The sequence below is a fragment of the Etheostoma spectabile genome, unplaced genomic scaffold (genome assembly GCF_008692095.1).
Source record: "Etheostoma spectabile isolate EspeVRDwgs_2016 unplaced genomic scaffold, UIUC_Espe_1.0 scaffold00569355, whole genome shotgun sequence".
Taxonomy (NCBI): Eukaryota; Metazoa; Chordata; class Actinopteri; order Perciformes; family Percidae; genus Etheostoma; species Etheostoma spectabile.
This window is the reverse complement of record NW_022605082.1, coordinates 145,390-171,610: the sequence shown is the minus strand read 5'-3', so window position 1 is coordinate 171,610 and position 26,221 is coordinate 145,390. Positions and strand designations below refer to the sequence as shown.

At 40.8% G+C, this 26,221-nt stretch overlaps 1 protein-coding gene and 9 non-coding genes across 10 annotated transcripts in view; 4 read left to right on the top strand and 6 right to left on the bottom strand.

Moving 5' to 3' along the window:
- Positions 1-26,221, bottom strand: part of LOC116684836 (zinc finger protein 91-like) — a 175,168-nt gene that overhangs the window by 35,522 nt on the left and 113,425 nt on the right. Inside the window, exon 6 of the mRNA XM_032510271.1 lies at positions 10,378-10,800. Coding sequence (XP_032366162.1) covers positions 10,378-10,800 — 423 coding nt within the window. The remainder of the gene's footprint in view (positions 1-10,377; positions 10,801-26,221) is intronic.
- trnae-cuc (transfer RNA glutamic acid (anticodon CUC)) lies at positions 18,397-18,468 on the bottom strand. Its single transcript has one exon. It is a non-coding gene; the product is annotated as a tRNA-Glu (tRNA).
- trnal-uag (transfer RNA leucine (anticodon UAG)) lies at positions 18,984-19,065 on the bottom strand. The gene has a single exon. It is a non-coding gene; the product is annotated as a tRNA-Leu (tRNA).
- Positions 21,626-21,707, top strand: trnal-uag (transfer RNA leucine (anticodon UAG)). Its single transcript has one exon. It is a non-coding gene; the product is annotated as a tRNA-Leu (tRNA).
- trnac-gca (transfer RNA cysteine (anticodon GCA)) lies at positions 22,020-22,091 on the bottom strand. Its single transcript has one exon. It is a non-coding gene; the product is annotated as a tRNA-Cys (tRNA).
- trnav-uac (transfer RNA valine (anticodon UAC)) lies at positions 23,302-23,374 on the top strand. The gene has a single exon. It is a non-coding gene; the product is annotated as a tRNA-Val (tRNA).
- Positions 23,613-23,685, top strand: trnav-uac (transfer RNA valine (anticodon UAC)). The gene has a single exon. It is a non-coding gene; the product is annotated as a tRNA-Val (tRNA).
- trnav-cac (transfer RNA valine (anticodon CAC)) lies at positions 24,071-24,142 on the top strand. Its single transcript has one exon. It is a non-coding gene; the product is annotated as a tRNA-Val (tRNA).
- trnas-uga (transfer RNA serine (anticodon UGA)) lies at positions 25,167-25,248 on the bottom strand. Its single transcript has one exon. It is a non-coding gene; the product is annotated as a tRNA-Ser (tRNA).
- Positions 26,041-26,113, bottom strand: trnaa-agc (transfer RNA alanine (anticodon AGC)). The gene has a single exon. It is a non-coding gene; the product is annotated as a tRNA-Ala (tRNA).

The window sequence follows — 26,221 nt, the reverse complement described above, 5'->3', positions numbered from 1 at the left end:
TATGTACTATGAAACTTATTGCCGCCGGTCTTGGCAGGACTCCCTGGAAGAAGAGTTACTGTAGCTCAATGGGATTGTTCCTGGTTAAATAAAGGTTAAATAAAAATGAAATGAATTTGTAATATGTCCAAACTTTCCTCTCTTCATTACCGACATACTGGAAGTCGGCCATGTTTAATTGGATGCTCTCCAGTTATTGTTGTTTGGTAGATTAACTTTACATTTTCCTACTTTGGGGACTTTTCATTTCATATTCTTTGTCTGACATTTTCTATTCCCTGTTTGTATTTTCTGTGACTGCATGTGGTTTTAAATCTGTTGGAGTTTCTTCAGACTAAAGCAAAGACACTGATGATGTCATCCAAAAGACACATAAAGGACAGCAACCTGTTTCCAGAGGACACTAAAGAATGACGGAGCAGCAGGAAACAGAGCAGCTCAAATAGCAAACAGCTGATTTATTCATCTGACTCGTAGAATAACGCCAATGATTGACTTGTTTTAAATGTCTGGGAATGTGGAACAGCTCCATGCTGACTACCTGAAATAAAACAAGGCCACATGCTGATTATTGGGGACTTGATTTGATAGATTTATTCTTCCTGTTGTGTCTCTGTTTAAACTCCTAATTTAAAGTTAAAGTCAGCGTCCACTAAAGGTTGTGTTGTTGCTGCTGACAGACTCAGATTATTATTCTAAGTGTGTGACAACATTATGGGATGGATCCCTACAGAGATAGACCTTTTAGTTAAAGAGGAACATCCTTTTAGTTTGGATCCTTTAGTTTCCAACCAGACTAGAGTGGTGATTGTAGGAACAGTGGAAAGATGAACCAAGACGGCTTTTCATATATATATTTTCTTTTTCTATTGATTATAGTTGTTTGTTATTAACAGAATTCAACCTGTCAACCGCACTGTCAACTGTCAACCTGTCAACTTGGTACACTCCTTACTGATGTTTATATCTGTACTCACAATGCCCTGTTTTTAAAACACCAACCAATCACAAGTGTTACATGTGAATAATCAATATGTGAGTAATCAGGAAGCTCACATAAAAGATAGTTGCAAGGTCTACCAAATGTTTAACTTTACAACCAGTAAACTGTTGGAACCTTGGTCCTTCCCTCAAAATGTGAATTACAGATTTTCCAGTCCCTGGCCTTGTAAAGCAGAGCAGAGTGGCGCAGCGGGAGCGTGCTGGGCCCATAACCCAGAGGTCGATGGATCGAAACCATCCTCTGCTAATTCCAATGCTTTGTATCAATATCAAGTCTATTTCCAGTCTGTTGATGTTTAATGTCTCCACCTGGTGAAGAGTAAACTTAATGGCATTTGTAACCCAGGTTTTTTTAGTTAGCAAAATAAATAAACTGGTTAAAAAGAAAATTAATCAATAAATATGTTAATATGGTTAATAGTTCATTAAGAACATCTGTAATTTATTTTATTTGGTATGTCATTTCATGAGTTATTTTGTGTTTAAAATGCATTTGGACTTTTATTTTGAAGGGCACGTTGCTGCGTGACCCAGATGACCAGCAACCACCAATCGGATTTTTCAAAAGTTTATCTTGCTAGTAGAGTTTGGTTTTTGCAGAGCGAGCGAGACGGGTATGGCTGCAGCCTGGATCATCCCATCTCGTCCGTCCCGTCTCATACGGAGGTGTGTCCAACGGTAAAACCAGAGGGTCAAAATTACGATATCGCAAATAATTTTCCAGATGGAGTCACGGGTAAATTCGTGACCACATTTGTTGCAATAAATTGAAAAACGTTAAAAAACTGTTAAAGTAACCATTTTGCCATACATATAGTTTGCTAATTTCTGAATGTTATGCTTGTGTTGTTCCATATTAACGTGGCTACATCTGATGAAACCTGCATCAGCGACGCAGCCGATTCTGCGACTAACGGCAGGATCTCCTGAGGAGGGGTAACAATCATAGACCGTTAATATCAATAATATACGGTCTATGATAACAATCCACGATCTGCACACACAACAAGACTACAAAAATAAACATGTTACACTCTTTCCAAGACTTTTTAATTGTATATTCTATATTGTTTTCACACTTCACTGGGACATTGCTGCAAATACAACTGCTTATCAGCATGGCGAGAGCATTCGACTGTAGCTCTACTGGCGCTGCCTCGGCTGTCGGCTCTCTGGGACCCGGGGCAGAATGCTGTCGGGTCTCTGGGACCCGGGGCAGAATGCTGTCGGGTCTCTGGGACCCGGGGCAGAATGCGGTCGGCTCTCTGGGACCCGGGGCAGAATGCGGTTGTAGTTTTCTACTACCGCGGCATCGGCCTTCGGGTCTCTGGGACCCGTCCTGCATTCGACTGCGTATCTCTGCTGCCCCGGTCTTCGGCCAGAATGCGATTGTATTTTTCTTTCACAGCGGTTCTATCGTATTTTGTGTTGTATTTTATGAAAGGGGGAAAGAAATTAAAACCAAACCAAATGCTTGACCTCTGTCAGGAGAGAAATTCCTTCCATAGCTGCAACTTAAATCAAAGTTACAGCTATAGAAGGATTTTTTTAGTTTGCCTATCATCTGCATTTTTTTTATAGACGAACACGTATTTTAAGTGTTTTTATTCATCAGTATGATAGTCTGCATTTATCTTATGTACATGTTTAGTTTACGGCAATCATGCATATGAATAAAATACTTTCAATATATATATATTTTTTAATTTAACAGTAACGGCAATCACACAAATTAATAAAATAATTTAAATATTTAGTGTTTTCTTTCCTTTTTCAGGCAAGATAGCTCAGTGGGTAGAGCGGGTGCCCATAATCTGATTTTTGCTCCTCGATGCAGCGGTCTCTAGTTCGAGTCCGGCCTGCGACCCTGTACTGCATGTCTCTCTCTCGGTGTTTTTTTTTTAACTAAACGTTAAAACCAAATATTAAAAGTATTTTATTCATTAGCATGATAGTTGACGCAGGTTTATTTTATTCCAGACGATAGTCTGCATTTATCTTGTCAACAGAACCATCCATCTGGAAAATTATTCGCGATTTCGCATTTTTGACCCTTTGGATTTACCGTTGGACACACCTCCGTATGAGACGGGACCGGGTGAGACGGGACGGACGAGATGGGATGCTCCAGGCTGCAGCCATATACTCTTGGAGCGAGCCGCAGATGAAAAGCTGTGAGAGAAACAGAGAAGAAGGTGGAAAAACCTGTACCTTTTGAAAGCCAATTTGGTTGACTTTTGTGAAAGATATCCCATGTACTCAATTTGTCCCTGGTGAAGACAATTAGTGCATTGGAAATCGGGACTTGGTGAGTGAAACAACAAAACGAAGTAATTCTATTTTTCTTTTCTTTCTTTTAAAAAGGATATGTGAAATGCATTTGTAATTTTACCGAAATGTGAAGCCTAGGTAGTAAGTTTAAGTTGTTTTGTGGTCAAAACTTGAAGCACATGTTGAAAAATTAAGCTAATATCGAACAGCAGCGTGCTGCGCTTTGATGTTCGATAGCCATTTTAAGAGCCGTAATTGAGACGGGAGTTGGACATTTTCATTTAACACTACCTGGTGATTTATGTTGGTTTTTATGCATAATTTATGTTGTTACAATAGGCTATTTTGAGTGGGTTGAAGAAATGTTCAACCGATGTTGACCGACGTCGACTTGAGAGACACGAGGTTGAAGCAAGATGGCGTGCCACCCAGTGATCTGCTGAACCGTTGTGAATACCTGAGTCACAGCGTCTCAATAGGACGTTGCTCATAATCTTCTGAACTGGTAGGATTCATCCAGTTTCTACGAATCTACACTTCTGACTAGTAGGATTCCTTCAGCTTCTGCAAATTCTGCAGCGGACTCCAAACGAACTTTGAATTACGGTTAACAAGTAAAAAGACGATAGGGGAGAGGAGAACTCCTTTTTCTTTTCTTATTTCTGTTGGTCCTAACCACCAATTTGTTCAGTCTTTTGCTGAATTATTATGGTTTTGTAACTCCGAATTATCGTTGTTTTTTTTCATTTTCTTTTCCATGGGTATTACCACTTGTAAATCGGTACATTTACTACATGCAAATACTCTAATTAAGAGGTGAAATTCACTGATGTGATTTAGATAAACTGAAGTTAACTAAACAAATCAAAACTCTAAACAGAACTAATTAGAGAACTAAAAATAAAACCAAAAGGGATTAAAACCTAAAACCCAACTGAGGTTAAAACTGAAATTAGATTAATATAGAACTAATATTGAACTTGGTATAAACTCAAAAGGTGAAAACCTAAATAACTTAACAAAAAGGGTGTTAAGTGGGATTGTATTTTGTGTAATTGTTGTCAATGGTTTTGTATGGATATGTGTATGTTAATATTCAAATAATAAGCCGGCAGTTAAAACGTATTTCCTGGTCTGTGGTTACTACTTTTTCTTGTACAACAATGGACTGAAACTGATTTTGGTTCTCAATTTGACATGTTATCACTGTATGAATATGTGGTTCACCACAACTACGGCCCTTTTAAAGATGCATTTAGGTCTCTTCTTGATTTCACCAGAAGGTGTGTGTGACCTGCAGTGGTCAAGAAAGAAGCAGTATACTTCCAAAAACAACATTTATTAAAGAGGAAACTGCAAAAGTGGTTTCAGTCCATAACAAGATAAATTGCACTAACAAAGTAGTATAATGAATACACAGAATTTACAATTTTTGTTTTTTCTTGCGCTTTTGCCCAAAAATCAAGCTCATCAGATCACAAGAAAGAACGTAACATCAGTTAATCTGTTTTAACAACTTCCTTTATAAACTGTTCTTTTAAGAGGTCAATTGCCATTAGGAATAACTTCTCCATTCCAAAATGTGTAATAAAACATCAAACAAGATGATAACATGTATAGAGCAGATGTGATTACAAAAAATGCAAACCAGAGATGGTTAGAAATGTTCCTGGAAAGCTGCAGGTTGTCATTCCAACATAACACCACAACAGATGATATTATTAACAAGTTCCTCTTCCTCTGAGAAAACAGATTAATGAAATCAACCGCTGTGGTGTTAGCTTAAATGCAAACTTTGCAGCCTCTGCAGCTTTCCAGTAACATGGATGCCATCTTGCTGAAACAATGTTACATGAGTTACTCTGTATCTCAAGAGAGAAGAAGACAGGAAAGCAGAGAGACCCTTAACATGGTGCACCTTGGAGTCAAACTCTTGAGCTCTGCATTTCAGACAGTGATCCGCGGTTAACAGCCACTGCTCCACACATTTTCGGCACCCAAACAGAGACTCGCAGCATGTGGAAAACACAGGCTCTTCCATTACACAGCAAGGTTGTAATCAAAGAAAAAAATACGCAAAATGCTATTTAAAAAGGAACTTAACATGTACTGTATATGTACCTATTGTTACTCAACTAACACATACCTTTACAAAGTAGATTGATCTACAGAAGAGAGGGTCACCTCGGGTTTGGTGTAATTGCCAATTGGCACTGTCACATAGTGGACTTTTTGTAAGCAGTTGCCGAAACCGTGCAGATGTTTTTGATATGATATATTTACAATACCTATTTTCCAGTCGAAATGTTCTTATCACACTTGCCACTGTGTATCGGCTTAGATTTGGCTGTACTCGCAGTCCAGCCTCCCTCAGCTTCAGGCCGTGGTTGACAACGTGGTCAACCAGTGTTGCACGGATCTCATTTGTCAGATTCGGTCCTCTTTGAGCACCTTCTCGTCTTCCTCTTCCTCTTCCTCTACTTCCAGCATGGCCTCCATCTCTTCCTCTTCCGTTGATTCCTCCTCTGTTGATTCCTCTTCCTCCTTGTCCTTCTCCTCCTCCTTGTCGTCCTCCTTGTCCTCGTCCTCGTCCTCGTCCTCGTCCACCTCCACCTCCACCTCCACCTCCACCTCCACCTCCACCTCGTCCTCCACCTCGTCCTCCACCTCGTCTTACTATTTCTCTGACTCTTTCCATTGTGCTTGAAGACCGATGAACTCACCTGCTGCTTTTTATAGTGCTTACACACCTGATTGGTGTGTCTCCAATTAAGCAAACAAGTGTTTGCACACCTGATGACTGTGTTGAATCAATTGGTTGGAAGGTGCGGTAATTTGACAGTCAGTGCTTTGGTATTGCAAGGAAGTGACTTCATAATAGATTTTTGTGTGTAATGTATGTTAAGTGTGTTTAGTGTTTTGCAAATCACTGTGTGTAGAGTTTTGCAACAAGTGTGAGGTTGACAATGTGCTTATAGTTGTGCAAATATGGGCTGATCTTTTGCTTCTTGAGTGTAAGGTTTTGCTAATAGTGTACTACTTTTAACTTTAGTGTGTAAGCAATCCAAAAAAACTGTAAGTTTGCAGATAATTTAGCTGAACAAAAACAACAATAAAAAGAGACAATATTACAATGTGAATAAGTCTGTTTATCATCACATGCCACTTTACAACACATCTCTATGCTATGTAACAATAAATAAATGACAATTCTGATGATTTTCTAATAAAACTGATTAAAAATTGCAATCCATTAGTCTTAGTATTAGTCATAATTTGTTAAACTTGATATTTTTCTGTCCTACGTTTACATGTTTCTCTGGAAATGTCACTTCAATGATCTGATAGTAGATAATCCTGTCTTTTTAAATAATCTCTTATTTTTGCTTCTTGCAACAGGACTTCATAGTGTTTCACATAATTATGTCATAAAGACAATATACTGTATGTTAACCAGGGATCACATATGAATGACACTAAATTGAAATGATTACAACAACTAAAGGGCCCTAGATCTTTTTGTAGTGACAGTTTTATGTGAAACACAACTACAGTTCACAGCTGATGTTATTCTACACTTGATGGGCAAGTGGGGCTGTGTTTATCTTTAAACTGACTAAGTGCATTGAACAAATTAACGTCTGGATGTGCCAGAACTTTCTGAAATTAAATGAAGGAAAAACTGAGCTGGTTGTTTTTGGAGCAAAAGAGGAACGATTAAAAGTCTGCGCTCAGCTTCAAACAACAATGTTAAAAACAACAGACAAAGCCAGAAATCTTGGTGTAGTCATGGACTCAGACCTGAATTTTAACAGCCACATTAAGACAATTACAAAGTCAGCCTACTATCACCTTAAGAATATATCAAGGGTTAAAGGACTTGTATGTGTCAACAGGACTTGGAAAAACTGGTCCATGCTTTCATCTTCAGTAGACTTGACTACTGTAACGGGGTCTTTACAGGTCTCCCTAAAAAATCAATCAGACAGCTACAGCTGATTCAAAACGCTGCTGCTCGAGTCCTCACTAAGACCAAGAGACTGGATCACATCACTCCAGTTCTGAGGTCTTTACACTGGCTTCCTGTACCTCAAAGAATTGATTTCAAAGTACTTTTGCTAGTTTATAAATCCCTTAACGGTTTAGGTCCAAAATACATTTCTGATCTTCTACTACACTATGACCCCCCCAGACCTCTCAGGTCATCTGGGACAGGTCTGCTTTCTGTCCCCAGTGTCAGAACTAAACGGGGAAGCATTTTAAGCTTGTTGCGTATTTCATTAGCATTGTGTTGGGGCAATGGGGGCAGGTGGGGCTTGAAAATTCCCCCTTCCCTCGGGTTTTGGTAAAAATATTTTGTATCAAATGTTTCCTGTTGTCAAATTAAAAGCTGAATCGGGCATTGGAGCCATGAAAAGACCCCACGCCAATCTACTTGACCATAGCCTGTCAAGTCAGTGAAAAATCCAAGCTGCGTTTCCTTTTTACCAAAATTCAAGTTCCAATGTTGGTAAAATGTTTTGCGTCAAAAGCAGTCTTTCTTCCACTATAGTCCGAAAGCTCAATCTGGCAGTGGAGCCATAAAACACTACATGCCAAACAAACTACTTAACAATTATTTCGAGTCACTGACTGATCACATTTACTTGATGAAAAATTACTAATAGGATGTTTTTATGTGGCTCGTTGGTCTAGGGGTATGATTCTCACTTTGGGTGTGAGCGGTCCCAGGTTCAACTCCCAGACGAGCCCTGGAGCTGTTACAATCCTTGCCTGTAATTTAAAGTCCAGTTTATTTGCAAGAAACCAGGATAAGGGATTAAGCCGGGATATTCAAGTTATCCTGGATGAATTTAGCTTTGACTTGGTTGTGAAACCATCCATCCATCTTCGACCGCTTATCCGGTATCGGGTCGCGGGGGCAGCAGCTCCCGCAGGGGACCCCAAACTTCCCTTTCCCGAACCACATCAACCAGCTCTGACTGGGGGATCCCGAGGCGTTCCCAGGCCAGGTTGGAGATGGTTGTGAAACCAGGTTGAATTAAACCCAGCCTAGTAACCATGGAGAAGTAGTCTTTGCGGCTAGCCTGGTTCAGAGCAGGCTAATGTTTAGATGTTTAAACATGCTGTTTAGATGTTTAGGAATGGTTGCACTGGCACCCAGATGCAGAGCGGCAATCGGGAGAGTCAGGACTTTTCCCGTTGGGACGGCAGTGTGTCGAGGCTGCCTGGCGTGGTGGCCCTCTCCTCCTCAATAGAATTTAAAGCTACAGAAATGACATATCCTAAGAAAAACTCATTGTGGTGCTCTAGTGTCTGGAAATCTTTGCCAAGGCTGAATTTTTGGAAAGAGAATTTAGATACAGTATTAGGGACCACTAAGGTCTATATAAAAGCATCCAAAAAACGCTGCATTTCTTTCAATAAAAATAATAAAATAAAAAAATAAGTGTCATCTTGTAGTTGAACTTCATTCAACATATATATTGACTACAGAGAAGCAGGGTAAATAAACCATTGCATATCACAGCATGTTTAAATTATTATTCTAAATCAAGGCTCAAATGACAGGGGTCCATCTTCTTACAAACAAAAGCAGTCCATTGTATGGACCTGTTTGATTTCATGTATAGGGCGGCTTCATCCAATTAATAGTGATAAAGGGTCCAGAGGGAAATGCATTCTGAAAATGTTGTCCAATTCCTCTTTAATGTCTTTCCAGTATGTCTGTATCACGGAGCAGTCCCAGTATATGTGGGTGTGGGACGCCCGGGTAGCTGAGTTGGTGAAGAGGGCGTTTGCTGCATGTCATTCCCTCTCTCTTCCCTTACATGTCTTCAGCTGTCCTATATAAACAACAGGAGTTGGTGGAGATTGAGGGATATGAACTGTCACTCATCAATAGAAAACAATCAAAGGGTGGGGGGGGTTGCATTCTATATTGACTACAGATATCAATGTCAAATAGTTACTAAACTGTCTTTTGTTTTAGATCCCATAATGTTGTCACACACTTAGAATAATAATCTGAGTCTTTCAGCACTTTTATCAAGGAGTTTAAACACAGAAACAGCAGGAAGGATAAATCCACCAAATCAAGTCACAAATAATCAGCACGATGCCTCGTTTTATTTTTTATTTAATTCCACAAAGTAGGAAAACATGATGTTAAACTACAAAATAACTTGAGAGCGTACAATTAAAAATAGCCAACTTCTAGTATGTTGGTAATGATGAGAGGACCAATTTAAACAAATATTGAATTTGTGCTTATTAAACTCACAATGCTCAAAGATTATAGTTTTTACCAACTTTTGGGAGTTTAGAAATATATAAGGGTGACAAAAATGTATTCCTAAAATGATTACACTAACTTCCTGTCAGCCCAAAAAAATTGTATGTTTCTAGAGATGAGAAGAAAGTTTTTACAAAATTAAAATTAAAATTAAAAAAAGTTTCAAACATGTCTACGTTTTCCAACCAAGACGTCTTTAAACGTCTTAATGTTTCTCCTTTGGGCCTTCTCCTTCCCACGGTGGGTACATTGTGGTTAGGGTTGGGTACCGAAACCCGGTGCTAGTACGGCACCGGTGCCTTAACACCCGGTCGGACCGAATAGTAACGGGGATTTGGGGGCCTCGTTTCGGTTCTACTGAAATACCAGCGCTGCTCTTTTCCATCTAGTGGTTGTTTTTGTCATTTAGCAGCAATTGCTCGAAAAAATACGTTATTGTTATTACATTTTTTTTCCATTTATTTTGGACCATATAGCAATAAACAAGCTGTTCTCAAATGTTCCTTAAATGTTTGTTTTTTTAATAATATATAAATTAAAAAAATTATTTTTAAAAGGATGGGGTCAGGCACCGATTCGGGTGCCTAAATGGTAAAGGGTTCTGAGGACAGGCAGATAACAGTCCAGCTGATCCACAATAACATACATGTTAATCAGAAGATAAAGTTACTGCTGGTCAGCCTTCAATGTGGAGAGAAGATCAGAATATAACAACACAGCTATCAGGGCATGAGGAGGAGGAAACAGCTTGGCTCTGAAACATGTTCACAACGAGGCAGTGTGAATGCGTTTGTGAGTTTTAAGGGTACTACTCTGAGAAAAGGTTTTCCCACATTGTTCACACCAGTACGGTTTCTCTCCAGTGTGAATACGCTGGTGAGTTTTAAGGGCATCCCCACGAGCAAAAGTTTCCCCACATTGTTCACAGCTGTAAGGTTTCTCTCCAGTGTGAATGCGCTGGTGAGTTTTAAGGTGACCACTCTGAGAAAAGGTTTGTCCACATTGTTCACAGCTGTAAGGTTTCTCTCCAGTGTGAATGCGCTGGTGTTTTTTTAGGCTTACACTCTGAGAAAAGGTTTCCCCACATTGTTCACAGCTGTACGGCTTCTCTCCGGTGTGAATGCGCAGGTGAGTTTTAAGGTAACTACTACGAGAAAAGGTTTCCCCACATTGTTCACAGCTGTACGGCTTCTCTCCAGTGTGAATGCGCTGGTGAATCTTTAAATATACTGCTGTTGTGAAGGATTTGTCACACAGCTGACAGCGGTGACATTTGACTCCTCTTCCTCTCCGTTTCTATCAACAGAGAAAAACCAAGAGAGTGAGTTAGTGAGGTGCCATGCTGTAGAGCTCTATCTTTTAACTAGAAAAAAACATTTAGAGCACGTCAGTGGAACATTGTTTGACTGACGCATTACCTTTCTTAATTATCTTCCAACATCACTATTATGGAGTTGCATTAGGGGAAATGTAACATCCAGTGTTGGTTAGTTTGTGATGAATAAATTACTTTTTAACAATTTATGTGTGGCCTCCATTTTGTTGCCAGCCTTTAGCCAGCTGTTTAGTAACAAATGGCATATCATCCGGGATTTTTTTGTGCCGGGAAAGTTGTAAATGTAACATTTTCCCACAGATTTTTAGCTTTCATTGGTATCTGTAGGGGTTACCGTGTTGTCTTCATGTTGCTGGAACAGCTATACTCCAGTAAAGTAAATTGGAACCATTGTCCCTGATAGGCATTAACAATGAGGGGCACCAGTTGACCTTTGACCTTTTGTTTTAGGTTGTTGTTTTTGCTAAATCAAACATGTATAGCCAGCATTATTGTGTAAGTAAGTAATATGGTAGTGGAATGTGGTATTTTCCACACAAGCTACATTTCCTTAAGCATTTCTGAAGCTCAGCAGAGCTTTCTGCTGTGCTCTGGAATAAAACTGCTGAGCATCACTGACGCCTCTGACAAACACAGGCCAAACCAACAGTCATGACATGCATGCTGCTCATTCTGTGGAATTTAATATGTAATTGAAAGGAGCATGTTCATAATAATAGCAGTGTTGTGTTCAATTAGTGAGCTAAGTATTCTGTGAAGAAACAGGTGTCAGTTGTGGACCATATTTAATCTATATATACTGTATATATACATATTTAAGGAAGGAAGGAAGCACATGTTGCGCATGCTGGTTATAGTGCATTTCACACTGAAATACCCAGCAAAATGGCTCGTTCCAGACATTGCTCTGAGGAACAGAGGACTTTGATTAAAAAGTTGATATGAGAGGGGAAAACATATAAAGAAGTGCAGAAGATTATAAGCTGCACTTAAATTAAGCCCCAGTCAAGACAGTAAAGCATGGTGGTTATGGGTTGTTTCTCATACTGTGGTGTTGGGCCTGTTTATCACATACCAGGGATCGTAAATCAGTTTCAATACATCAGAATGCTGGAAGAGGTCACGTTGCCTTATGCTGAAGATTATTGGGCAGTAACGATACTAGTTTAACTACTTCTCAGTAGCGTCACTGGTTTCTGTTGATAGGATTTAATATTGACGAGATACGCAAAAGGTTTGTCTGGATCTCTATTTACAAAAGTCACATCTACTTGGGTTGGGATTTCTTTTACAAAAATCGTGAAATGTGCAAAACATACTTTTTTGTCCGGGGTTTTGTGACCAATCTGCCTGAAACTTGCCATATAGCATCTTAAGATGTCAAACAAATCTGTTGAATATCGGCCATTAGGGGACGCTACAGATTTAATTAATGAATGGCTCATGTGATCTGAAAAATACATACTGTATGTGTCCATTGATCTCCGTTTCTCTAGCAACAGACAGAGTGAGTGAGTTAGTAAGGCTCTATGGTGAAGCGAGCTAAGTAAAACCAGAAACATCATTCACAGCATGTCTGTGTTTACGTTGGGCTGATGCATTACCTGATACATAATCATTGAAAAGCGGTTTATCAACAAGTCAACCATTTCTTGTCACTGAACAACAGTTTTGATACCTTTCAGTCTGGTTTCCGACCACACCACAGCACTGAGACGGCTCTTGTCAAAGTATTTAATGACATCCACCTTAACACAGATAGTATCTAAATTTCAGTCTCAGTATTACTTAATCTCAGTTCTGCATTTGACACGGTCGACCATGACATATTACTAGACTGATTGGAAAACTGGGCTGGACTTTCTGGCTCAGTACTAAACTGGTTTGAATCCTACTTACAGAACAGGGATTACTTTGTGTCAATAGGTAATTATACATCTGAGCATAAAAATATGACGTGAGGAGTTCCCCAAGGCTCCGTTCTGGGGCCTCTTGTGTTTAACATCTACATGCTTCCACTGGCTCAGATTATGGAGAACAACAAAATAAGTTACCATAGTTATGCGTACGACACACAAATTTACATAACCTTATCGCCAGGGGACTATAGTCCAATACAAAAACTGACTAAGTGCATTGAACAAATTAACAACTGGATGTGCCAGAACTTTCTGAAATTAAATGAAGGAAAAACTGAGGTGGTTGTTTTTGGAGCAAAAGAGGAATGATTAAAAGTCTGCGCTCAGCTTCAAACAACAATGTTAAAAACAACAGACAAAGCCAGAAATCTTGGTGTAGTCATGGACTCAGACCTGAACTTTAACAGCCACATTAAGACAATTACAAAGTCAGCTTACTATCACCTTAAGAATATATCAAGGGTTAAAGGACTTATGTGTCAAGAGGATTTGGAAAAACTTGTCCATGCTTTCATCTTCAGTAGACTTGACTACTGTAACGTGGTCTTTACAGGTCTCTCTAAAAAATGGAGTGGAGTGGTTCACATCCCTCCAGTCCTCACTAAGACCAAGAGACTGGATCACATACATCTCTCAGTTCTTTTAAATCAAGGCAGAAGACCTTTCTTTTTGATGTTGCCTTTCTTTAAACGGTTGTTCATTTCTTTAATTTGTAATTTCTTATACTGCACTGTAACTTTTATTCTTGTGTTTTATCTGTTTTTATTTTTTAACTGTTTTTGTGTAAAGCACTTTGAATTGCCTTGTTGCTGAAATGTGCACAGATAAAGCTGCCTTGCATTACCATGACTACGCTCTTTGTGTGTTAATAAAGTTGGGATTGATATCTCTGTGGGGCGTTTGTATTGCCGGCCTTGAGCCAGGCGGTAACAAGCGGGGGGGCGTCTGGGATTGGTAGTGCTGGAAACTTGGAAATGGAACATTTTCTTTGAGTGTTTCACACATTTTTACTGGATCTAGTATCTGAAGGGTTCTCAGCCTCTCCATTTTAAGGGATTGGTTCTCACTCTGTTTCTTAATTATATATAAAAAAAAAAAAATGTGATCACAAAAAATAATACTTTACATGAGGACCATAATCCAGAAAAACACAATGAGAAGATAATATATTGAATCTGTTAAATTAAACTGGTCGAAATGTACATTACGATAAACTTGACTGCTCATTATATGAAAGGCACCGAGGAGATTATCCACTCTGATTTTCCCGGCCTTTATTTATCCGTGTTGCCCCCCTGACCACTATCAGAGGGATGCAGTTTAATTGACTAACGGTTAACGTTTTTTCTTTGAGGAATTACGGTATAATATATAAATCCTAAAAGAGAAGCCATCTGTGTGCATTCATTAATATTGAGATTAGATTTCTGGGACTCTTCAGTCTGGAGTACCCTCTTTCCTTCACTCACCTCCTCCTCCCTGACACCTTTCCTCTTGCCCTCCTTCTTCTTCTCCTCCGTCTCCTCGTGTTTCTGCATGTACTCGGTGATAAGGTCCAGGTCCAGGTTGTCTTGTGGCTCCCATGTGTTCTCCTCACTGGAAAGGTGAGTGCAGACAGAAGAACATCTCCTCACACTTTGTTTTTAGACAATCGATTCTCACGCTAATTAGCATTCCTATTATTCCTTTTTCTATTGCCATCTTGAAATAACCTTAATTTGTGGGTCTGCAACGTAGTGTCAAAATACCAAACCTTCAACTTTAGAGGCATGATACCATGCTGACACTTATTTGCAATATGTAAATATATTATATATCTCAGGATCAAGAACACCAAGCATTAATATTCTAGACTCATACTTACTCTGAGAACCCCTTCCATTTCAGCAGAAACTCTACTCTTCCCTTCACCACTCTGCGGTCCAAAACCTTCTCCACCGCATACTCCTCTTCTTCCTCCTCCTCCTCCTTCTTGCGCTTCTTTTCTGCTCTGGTCGCCAGCTTGCCGTCTGCTGAAGGTGCCTTTAGTAGACCCAAGGAGGCGGGGGGGGGGGGACATGCAGAGATAATGATACAAGGGTTAGAAGAACTTGGAGGTGTGAGTGATTTCGGGGGACGTCTGGTCACCCTACTCTAGGGTGCTAGTTAGTGTCTGTTAGCTCACAGGGCTCTAGGGTGCTAGTTAGTGTCTGTTAGCTTACAGGGCTCTAGGGTGCTAGTTAGTGTCTGTTAGCTTACAGGGCTCTAGGGTGCTAGTTAGTGTCTGTTAGCTTACAGGGCTCTAGGTCGCATCCGCTGCCTCTCCATAAACAAAGCAACGTTGTTTATATCAATATGGTTTAATGTTGCGTTACATGACCTATTTCTTCTGTAAAGCCGTGCCCTTGTTTGTCTCTCCCTCTTAGTCTCCGCGCAGCCCCCCCCCCATTCACTAACACAGGCTCCCCAGCAACAGAGACAGAGCGGCGACTGCACCGGTGTCGAGCTTCTGACATTTGTCCACAGTTTTAATTATTATTAACACAGCTGTATGTTGTTAAGCATGAGGGGCAAACCTGTCTTCGTAGAGGGACAGCGTGTGAGACGGACAAAACCTGCTGGACCCATTCCTAATGAGTCAGTCGTCACTCTCTGAGTACGTCCATCACCCCCCCCATTCATTCCTAATGAGTCAGCCGTCTCTAAGTGAGTACGTCCATCGCCCCCCCCCCCCCCCCATCCAATCCTATTGAGTCAACCGTCTCTCTGTGAGTACGTCCATCGCCCCCCCCATCCATTCCTAATGAGTCAGCCGTCTCTCTGTGAGTACGTCCATCGCCCCCCCCCCCATCCATTCCTAATGAGTCAGCCGTCTCTCTGTGAGTACGTCCATCGCCCCCCCCCCCCCCATCCATTCCTAATGAGTCAGCCGTCTCTCTGTGAGTAGCGTCCATTGCATCCCCCCCTAGCTTTTTTTATCAGTTATTGTTGAAAACAAGTGAAGGAGCTTTATCAGAGATACATTTTATATGTACAACATATAACTTCAACATAAGAAGAATGTAGCATAATATAGATGTGAAAGCAGTTATAAATAGCCTATGTGACAATAAAATGTGTTTTAGTTAAAATCAACAAATAATTGTGATCACAATATTGATCAAAATAATCATGATAATCATTTTGGCCATAATCGTGCAGCCCTACATATAATACGGAAAGTAACGAGGAGGTGAAGCTAGCCTCTAGCCTGCTCGGGACCAGGCTAGCTACAAAGAATTAATCTCCATGGTAACTTGGCTGGGTTTAATTTAACCTGGCTTCGTGCAACCAAGTCAAAGCTCAATTCATCCAGGATAACTTGAATATCCCGGTTTATTCCCTTATCGTGGTTTTGTGCAACAGGCCCCTGGAGGGAGAAAAAACAGAAGGCACATAACACCGGATCAAAGGAACAAAGGTGCGTTCAAAGCCTCGTGCTGCTGGACCAGTGTCTATCATTATGAAACGGAACAGCCTCTCCAGTCTGATTGGTCCATTCTCTGCAGTTCAACCATTCATTTTACTGGAACATTATTCATCATCTTAGTGCTCATAATACTGAAGAAAAGAAGAAGAAAAGGAGAAAATGATGTTGCTTCCCTACCTGTAGGCGCTCCTAAACCTTCACCCCCGTCCTTTCCTGGCTTGTTAATATTCCTGTAGTCCGGAAATGTCCCCAGGTGTAGAGAATTCATCCAGGTTGGGAGTATTGTCCTGTAGAGTCCGTGCTAACTAGCTGCTAACTTCACGTGCCGACCTCGTTCCGTCTCCTCGCCCTGCACCGTGTTGCTGGGTATGTTTGTATTCCTCATGTTGCTGCCTACACAATCAAACCATCCCCGCCTTTTCCGGTTTAGTTTTCACCCCGGGACAGCCCCCGACGTCCAGCAAGCGCTCCCACTGTGGAGCGCCAATACGCTGCGTCATCTCTCTGAGCGGCCATCTTAGAAACAGCTCTCATTGGCTATCAACACGCCAATCAGGCCAGTTGTAGCCAATCACGTTCCCTTTCCAAGAGTTCATACCGTGATAGGAACATCCAATGGGAGCCTAAGCCCCGCCTCCCAGAGCCAGCAGGCTCACACATGTGATTTATGAAAACAAAGCTGTTCAGCAGTGGGTTTTTTCTTTTTCTTCATGTCATCTTTATTGCAAACATAGGAAACAGAACACTAATGACATATAAAAGTATATAATACAAACATAATAAACATAATACAATACAATTTTGCCAGGGGAAGTTTAAAGGCCGTTACAAAGATAATGAAGACCAAATGTTAACAGTTTTTTTAGGAGTTATAAAGTTTGATGGTCACAGGCAGGAATGACTTCCTGTGGCGCTCCGTGGTGCATTTTGGGAGAATGAGTCTATCACTGAAAGTGCTCCTGTGATTGAGCAACAAGCCATGGAGTGGGTGCGAGACATTGTCCAAGATGGCATGTAGTTTGGACAGCGTCCTCCTCTCTGACACACCCGACAGAGAGTCCAGATCCACCCCCACGACGTCACTGGCCTTGCGGATCAGTTTGTTGAGTCGGTTGGCGTCCGCTACCCTCAGCCTGCTGCCCCAGCATGCAACAGCAAAGAGGATAGCACTGGCCACCACAGACTCATAAAACATCCTCAGCATCGTCCTGCAGATGTTGAAGGACCTCAGCCTCCTCAGAAAGTAGAGACGGCTTTGGCCCTTCCTGTAGAGGGCTTGAGTGTTCTTGGCCCAGTCCAGTTTATTGTCTAAGTGCACTCCCAGGTATTTGTAGTCCTCCACAATGTCCACACTGACCCCCTGGATGGAAACAGGGCTCACTGCTGCCTTGGCTCTCCTTAGATCCACCACCAGCTCCTTGGTCTTTGCCACGTTGAGCTGTAGATGGTTCTGCTCACTCCATGTGACAAAGTCCCCCCCCCACAGCTCTGTACTCAGCCTCGTCCCCCTCGCTGATTCCTCCAACCACAGCAGAGTCATCAGAAAACTTCTGAAGATGGCAGGACTCTGTGTGGTAGTTGAAGTCTGTGGTGTAGATGGTGAAGATGAATGGCGCCTGGCTAGAGCTTCAGAAGGCAGGACATGACAGATTACACATCTGTCACGTAGTCAGTTTGTAGTCTTAAATACCAAGTCTCTTGCTGTTCCTTGACTAGTTGCCCCCCCCCTGCTTTGCATCGCTCCAGGTAAGTAGAAAGCAATCTGTTATGCACCTTTGCATTGCACTAAAATGTCCACATTTGGACCCGAATCCAACAATAACTTTACTTGACACTCACATACATTGGTTTTCAGGTAAAAATGTTGGTCAGGGGTTTAGTTACTGTTTGAAAAAGGAAAATAATTGTTAGATGAATTATGATATAATTGCAGATGAAGTATTTATGACCCATCAAAGACGACAAAAGGATACATCAGTTGTCGGGGGTCTGATTTAAAGGAAATGATACTCTTTAAAAGTGTTGGGGTTCTAGCGTTAAACTAATGAGGAAGAATTTGACAAATCTAAGTTAACCAAAGTTTTCTCTTTCAAATGTTACATCTGTATCTTTCAAGTCCTGACCATTCCCTGACCGGGAATTGAACCCGGGCCGCGGCGGTGAGAGCGCCGAATCCTAGCCACTAGACCATCAGGGAGTCACATATATCAAGTTTGCCTTTGTAGATGTGAGTTTCCTTTTCACTTACTGGAATGACTCATATTGTTTTAGGCGAGGAATGGCACCGTAGTTTTAGATGTTAAAATGTGCGCACAAGAAAGCTGAGGGATTACTGTGGGGAAATGGAGAATGACTAGGTTAACTGAAGATTTTAAACATTGTGAAAATTAACAGAACATATGAACACGTTAAACATATACGGGCATATAACATATACCTGCAGTCTCAGTCTTTGGATGGTATTGGTAGCGTATGCGCCCCGTCATAGTTACCGACAATTTTGTTGATGAATGAGTATTTCACATTGAACACTTAAGATTGGGTGTTCATTTAAAAACAGAGAATTGCCAGTAAAGATAAAAACAAGGAGTCTAATACGTTGCCACTAATGACTTCAGTCACTTCACCAAGCTATGCCATAAGAGTATAATGTAACTGATACAAATGCAAGTCAACATATGGTTTGTCTTCCACCTACGTAACATCAGCAAATGGCAGTGGTGGGATTTGAACCCACGCCTCCAGAGAGACTGGAGTCTAAATCCAGCGCCTTAGACCACTCGGCCACACTACCTGCAAGTATCAGCTCTCCACATCGTGAGAAACCAAGGACCGTAACTAACGGTATATTTGTCAATCTCATTGGAATAAAACTTTCACAAGGAAAAAGCCAATACTTTATTGGAAAATGTTGTCACTCTTTGTCATTTTTCTCTGGCATTGTTGATTATTAGAATATTGTAACCAGCATTAAGTGAGGAGGTTTAGGTCTGTGTGAATATGGGCTGAGCATTTACCTGGGCTGAACTTGTGAACATCTTATTTTGCATATTCACTGTAAAGAGCCATTACTCCTCCAACTGCCAGCTATTGTTCCAGAGACAATAGGATATACAGTTTTAGATTGCAAGGTAACTGTCCAAGACCAAAGACTTCATTGAAATACCTCAAGTGTTCAAAACAGTTTGTCAAAATGGGAAAGGTCATGTTTTTGATTACAAATTCCAGCACAGTTGTTCATTTACCATTCAAAAACAAAAGTACAATCATGAAACACATACGACTTAGACAGAATGAACCTGGTCAGGTGGCAATGAAAGAATTCCAGAGACGTGGGCCCTCTGGCACAGCCATACTTGGTCAGGACAACACCCCCCTTCTTGATAGTGCCCTTCTTGATGTGCTCCATGCGCACCTGGTCCAGCAGTGGCACCACCATGAGGTCCCTTCCGTTTGCCCCTCCCAGTTGCTCGTAACAGAGAGAGGTCCCCTGCATCCCACTCAAATATGCAGGCAGAGAGACGGCTCATGAAGGTGGGACAAGACGTGAGATTTTTTTCGCAGCCCACGCTCACGTTCAAATTGATAAATGCCGTACTCTGCGTAGGAATCGGCGTACCCCCGTCCTACGCCTGTTTTAGGTCGTATGCACATTTCATAAATGAGGGCCCTTGTGAGCACAATAAAGATTTCTTAAAGAAAGGTTTGTACTTTATAGTTCTAGTTTTTTTCCAGTTCTTCTGGTCACACTTGGCACTATTTCACATGGTTTGTCTGTAGTTCTCTTCACGCTGTCTCCCACACCTATTTTTTTTTGTTTCTTGTTATGTCTCGGGAGGAAGTATTGTGCTTTTAGGTCAACCATCCATCTGTACATCAGAATCAAAAACACTTTATTGATCCTTGAAGGTAGCCTCTGGAAAAAAGGTGCTCCTTCGAGTTGGATTTGAACCAGCGACCTAAGGATTTCAGTTCTGTACCCCTACAGTCCTCCGCTCTACCAACTGAGCTATCGAAGGGAGCTACCAAAGTCATACGCACTTCTCATTCTGTGAATGTGAATGTGATAACACAGGGCCCCCCTGGATCTGACAATCTTTAGGGGATGTAGCTCAGTGGTAGCGTGCATGCTTCACAGGTTTTTGTGGTTGATCGTATGAAATTCTTTCATATTGGAACTAGTTTTGCTTGAACACTGTGACAACACATATCCTGTACTGGATATGGAGGCACTGACTGTTTGTCTAATCTTCTGGATTTTGTCTATGAAGAAGGAGGCAAAGTCATTGCAGGCCTTGTTAGATAACAGTTCAGATGCTACTGGTACTGGAGGGTTTGTTAACCTATCGACAGTAGCAAACAAAGCACATGAATTATTATTGTTTCCAGAGATAATATCAGAGAAGACCTCCTTGCCTTTGTTAGTTCCAAATTATAAATGCAAAGTCTCTCTTAAGCAGAAAATGCGTTTGGATTGGTAGGAAATGGAGATGGGCGTTGCCAAGAGGAGGCGCCTTTTTGATTGACAAGAAATGGATATGAAGTCTCTCAGGATTGGCAAAAAATGGAAGGGAGCTTTGAGTTTGATTGGTGAGAAAAGAAGATGAGAAAGTGGACAAATATGTTCTGGGTCATGACAAAGCATCTAGGGTCAGTCTTAGCCTTTGTGTGAATACATAGGTCTCCACATACATTGTTTTTATTAAGATTGACGACCAAATTGTTAGTATTTCCGAAATTTTCCCAACCATTGCAATCGCTCTCATAGCCTCGTTGGTGCAGTAGGCAGCGCGTCAGTCTCATAATCTGAAGGTTGTGAGTTCAACCCTCACACGGGGCAGCTGCTTTAAAGACAAAAAAACTGAAAATACAGTGACAAGTGGTTGAACAATAGCACAAGCATGTGAATGGAAATTGTGGGTCTATAGTTATTTCAGAGATTTGCAGTGAGCATTGTATTGTCCAGCAGAAAGACAACAGGTGTGTTTCTTTTCGTCTATGATTTATATCGTAGCAGTGCAAGCATTTATCCCAGGTTTGAGTTCTAGCCACAGCAGTTGCATTTACAGGTTTTGAAGCCATATACAACATTACCATTACAAGTTTTACCCAGGTTTCTTCTTTTAAGTGTATGGGCGTTACGGCAGGTATGAGCACAGTTTCTATTTTTATGGATGAAGTAAATTTGAGATGCTGTTAAGTTTACTCTTCAGCCGGTGGAGACATTAAGTACTGGCCTTTTTCAATAAAGTATTGACTTTTTCCTTGCAAAAGTTTGTTTCCAATGACATTAACAATCATACCATTAGTTACGGTCCGTGTGTGTGTCACGATTTGGTGTGATGGTGTGCGCAGGTAGTGTGGCTGAGTGGTCTAAGGCGCTGGATTTAGGCTCCAGTCTCTCTGGAGGTGTGGGTTCAAATCCCACCACTACCTTTTGCAAATGTTACTTAGTAGAGAGAGAGAGAGAGAGAGAGAAAATGGAATTAAAAGAGGACCGGTGGTAATTATGGCAGCAGTAAAGGTAATAGAACTATTACTAATAATAATAGCAGTAGTAGTGCAGGGCGTCCAGCAGGACCACGGCAGCAGCTGCATCCACTACTCAGGTGCCACCACAATCCAAGGAAGTCTGAGAGGGGAGAAAGCACAAGGGCTTCTGGAAAGAAGCAACATTAGTTAGATGCATGCTTTTTTCAAGTATCATTAACAACAATCATAAAAATGATAGCCTGCACAGATCCTTGCAGGGGGCACCCATAGTTGAACTGGGGACCTCTTGATCTGCAGTCAAATGCTCTACCACTGAGCTATACCCCCACATACTCTATGTACAATATGCTTATGGTGCAGCAAAAAAATGGCTGGGCCTCCACCATGTGGTTACCTTCACAGTCTGAGAAAGTATCCAAATCTCATCTGCTGTATGAAAAGGAGTTACAGTTTTTTACAATTGCTATGACAGATTTTTCAATACTTTTAACAAATTTCCAAAATTATTAACACAGTTAGCATTGCATCCGCATGTGTAAGCTATACTATTACAGTTTTTTACAATTGCTATGACAGATTTTTCAATACATTTAACAAGTTTCCTAAACTCTTAACACACCAACACACACAAAACACACAACTGGCAAAACAGTTAATTTCATACTCAAAATCACACATTGTAAACTAAACTCCAAAACTAATTTTCAAAATACAATAATACACTAACACTACACACTATGTCTAACAAAACACTGTAAACATGTTTCAAAATCAAATAATTATTCCAAACACTAACACATGTTCTCTTCCAACAGGAACATTTAGTCAATCATAACACAAAGACAAAAAAAACACTATCATCAGCTGACATTACAGAAACTTCATTATGTTAGATGTGTCAGGTATGCCTTTATACAATAGACTGTATATTGTATTGATTATAGATTGTGTTTTGCACATGCATTTTCAATTCAATTTTATTTATAGTATCAATTCATAACAAGAGTTATCTCGAGACACTTTACAGATAGAGTAGGTCTAGACCACACTCCAGAATTTACAAGGACCCAACAGTTCTAGTAGTTTCCTCCAGAGCAAGCAACAGTGCGACAGTGGCGAGGAAAAACTTCCTTTTAGGCAGAAACCTGGGACAGATCCAGGCGCTTGGTAGGCGGTGACTGACGGGCCGGTTGGGGTTAATGAAGAGTGGAAATAACAAAAAGTAGAAAAAATAGTAGTTTGTAGCAGTTCTTTGTAGTAGTTCATGGCATAGCAGGGCACTGTGCGCATTACAAGGCACAGGAGGAAAATTCTTTTTAAAATCTCATAAAGTCGTTACTACTAAGAGCTCTGGGAATACTTGGCTCAGTAGAGCTGTGACCATCCGTCAGCCAGGCTACAGTGCTGAAAAGAAACCTCACTTCACTTCGTTCACCATTGCATTGTTTCCTGAACCGGAGCTACAGTACAGCTACTTCTACAGTCTATGGTTAAGGTCACATTTATATTAAGATTATGTAAAGATCTATATCACAAAGGTTCAGTAGTGTAGTAGTTATCAAGTCTGCTTTACACGCAGAAGGTCCTGGGTTCAATCCCCAGTGGAACCAAATTTAAGGTTTAAAGTAAGAACTATGTCCTGTTACCATCTTGCAGGCGTCCCTTGGAAAGTCTTAAAAAAGGGAGTGAACGACACTTGACAATCAAAAAAACCTGCTCCAAAGACATATCGTCTATCTGAAAAACTTCTTCAGTGCTTTTGCATTGGTTTCACGTCTTAGAACCGGACCTCCATCCATTTTATTTACAGTGTGGTTCCAGTTATGTTCAAGGTAACAGTAGTACAGAGGTTCCATAGTGTAATAGTTATCATGTCTGCTTTACACGCAGAAGGTCCTGGGTTCAATCCCCAGTGGAACCAGTCTTGTGCTTTAAAGTAAGAACTATGTACTTGGTACCACCTGGCAATTGTCATTTGAAAAGTCTTTAGAAAGAATTGAATGCAAATAATGAAATATAAGCCCATGTCTTTTCAGAACCTCACCTCCAGCCATTATTATTAATGTATTGTTACGATTATGTTAAAGATGACAGTATGTCAGAGGTTCCATAGTGTAGTAGTTATCACATCTGCTCACATCTGGTCCTGGGTTCAATCCCCAATGGAATCAGACTTATGGTTTGAAGTGAGAAATATGTCCTTTTACCACCTGACCTGCTTTAAAGGTGCTCTAAAGCCATAGGATCCCAAACATTCCCTCAAAATGTGAATAACAAATTTTCCAGCCCCTGAACTTGAAGAGCAGAGTAGAGTGGCGCAGTGGAAGCGTGCTGGGCCCACAACCCAGAGGTCGATGGATTGAAACCATCCTCTGCTAATTCCTATGCTTTGTATCAGCAGTAAGGCCATTTCCAGACTGTTGATGCAAGTGTCTGCAGTGAAATGTCTCCAGCTGCTGAAAAGTAAACTTAACGGTGTGTCAAGTTCATTTCATCCATAAAAATGGAAACTATAGTGCTCATACTTGCTGTAACAACCAAATAAACTGGACTGTTATACAATATATATACTACAGTACAAGTACATAAATACAGTAAAAAAAGAGACTGTAAAACATGTACATCTGAAGTGCTTGTGGTCCTGTCTGAGGTATAAAAGAGAGAGCATACTGCTTAGTTTGTGTCACAGGAGGTCTTAGTCTACCACTACGATCTATAACCCTACCAGTCAGATTACCACAGGCGTTAATATCGTATGCTTCCTACCACTGAGCTACATCCCCTGAAGATTTTCAGATTTTTTTGACTTTTTTCTGAGATAGACTTATCTTTATTTATCCTTTTGTGATGACTCTCACGAGGAAATTGAAATATCACTGAATAAAAGAAGAAACCTGGGTAAAACATGTAATGTTAATGTTGTATATGGCTTCAAAACCTGTAAATGCAACCGCAGTGACTGGAAATCAAACCTGGGCAAAATGATTGCACTGGGGCATCCAGATAGCGCAGTGGTCTGTGCGGATGCCCATGTATAGAGACGCAGCCGGCCCGGCTTCGAATCCGCCCTTTGCTGCATGTCACTCCCCCTCTCTCTCCCCTTTCACAACTTCAGCTGTCCTGTCCATTAAAGGCCTAAAAATGCCACAAAAAAATAATCTTAAAATGATTGCACTGCTATGGTACAAAATCATAGTGAAAAAAGTAACAAGTAACACACCTGTTGCCTTTCTGCTAGACAATCACTGCAAATCTTGTAACACAGACAGAAAAGAAATACATTGGTGGAGACTGGTGTCTTCCGGTAACTATGAGATAACACAATTTTGTTCATAAAGGCACATCTGTAATTTGGTAAACTGTGATGTGTCATTGATTTGCTACCACTGAAAGAATGGCTCTCGTTATCGGCAGGAGTCGAACCTGCGCGGGGAGACCCCAATGGATTTCAAGTCCATCGCCTTAACCACTCGGCCACAACAACCTGAAAAGAAGAGCTATACCTGTTTACACAAACTTTCATAAACTTTTCAATTAGTTAGCAGTAGTTACCAGACACGGGCAAAGTGCAAATCGTAGTGCACTTCCTGTGTCTGTGGATCCTCGTGGAGGCAGCTTGTTTGATTGATATGTTCCCTTATTTGTACCATAACACAGATCTAATATTTTATCAAATTGGGCTGGGCAAGTAACCTTTTTGGTTACTTCTTGACAAATAAACTGCAATGGTTGGGAAACAAACCCTGGTCAATTGCGGGGGAGGTAGCTATGCTCACCACTATACCATCATCACTGGGCAATACAATGTTGACTGTAAATCTTGCAACACATCTGGGCATTGAGACAGATTTTTGCATGAAGTACCATACAGGATGCACAACACTGTGCTATACAAATTTGTTCAAATCCGTCTCAGTTGCTGAGTAAAGCTGGACATGGTTAAAGTGCACAGAGTCATCAGACACTTATTAAGTTAATCTTCCACTTTATTGCCTTTGTTACACTTGTTGCATTATTTCCTGTCATCCGTCAGAGTAAGATCATCTAAAGCTCTTTTACAGACTGGACCATAACACCTGATGGAGACGCCAGGGACTGAACCCAGGTCCTTATAAATTCAAATCATGCATTTGACCACTGAGCTGCATCCCCTGAAGTTTGTCTGATTTTTTTTTACTTTCTTGAAACCTGGGTTAAAAAAAGTTGTAGTGTAGTATGTCGTAACAAGTCCAGATTTATAGTTCTTGTTGTAAAACAAGAAGAATCCAAAGTCCTCTGGAGAATGCGGGCATTGATCCCGCTACCTCTCGCATGCTAAGCAAGCGCTCTACCATTTGAGCTAATTCCCCCTTTTCAGAAATTGTCATAGTATGTTGAAAAATTCATAAAAGTCATAGTATAGTATGTCAAAAAAATCATAAAAGTCATAGTATAGTATGACAAAAAATCATTAAATG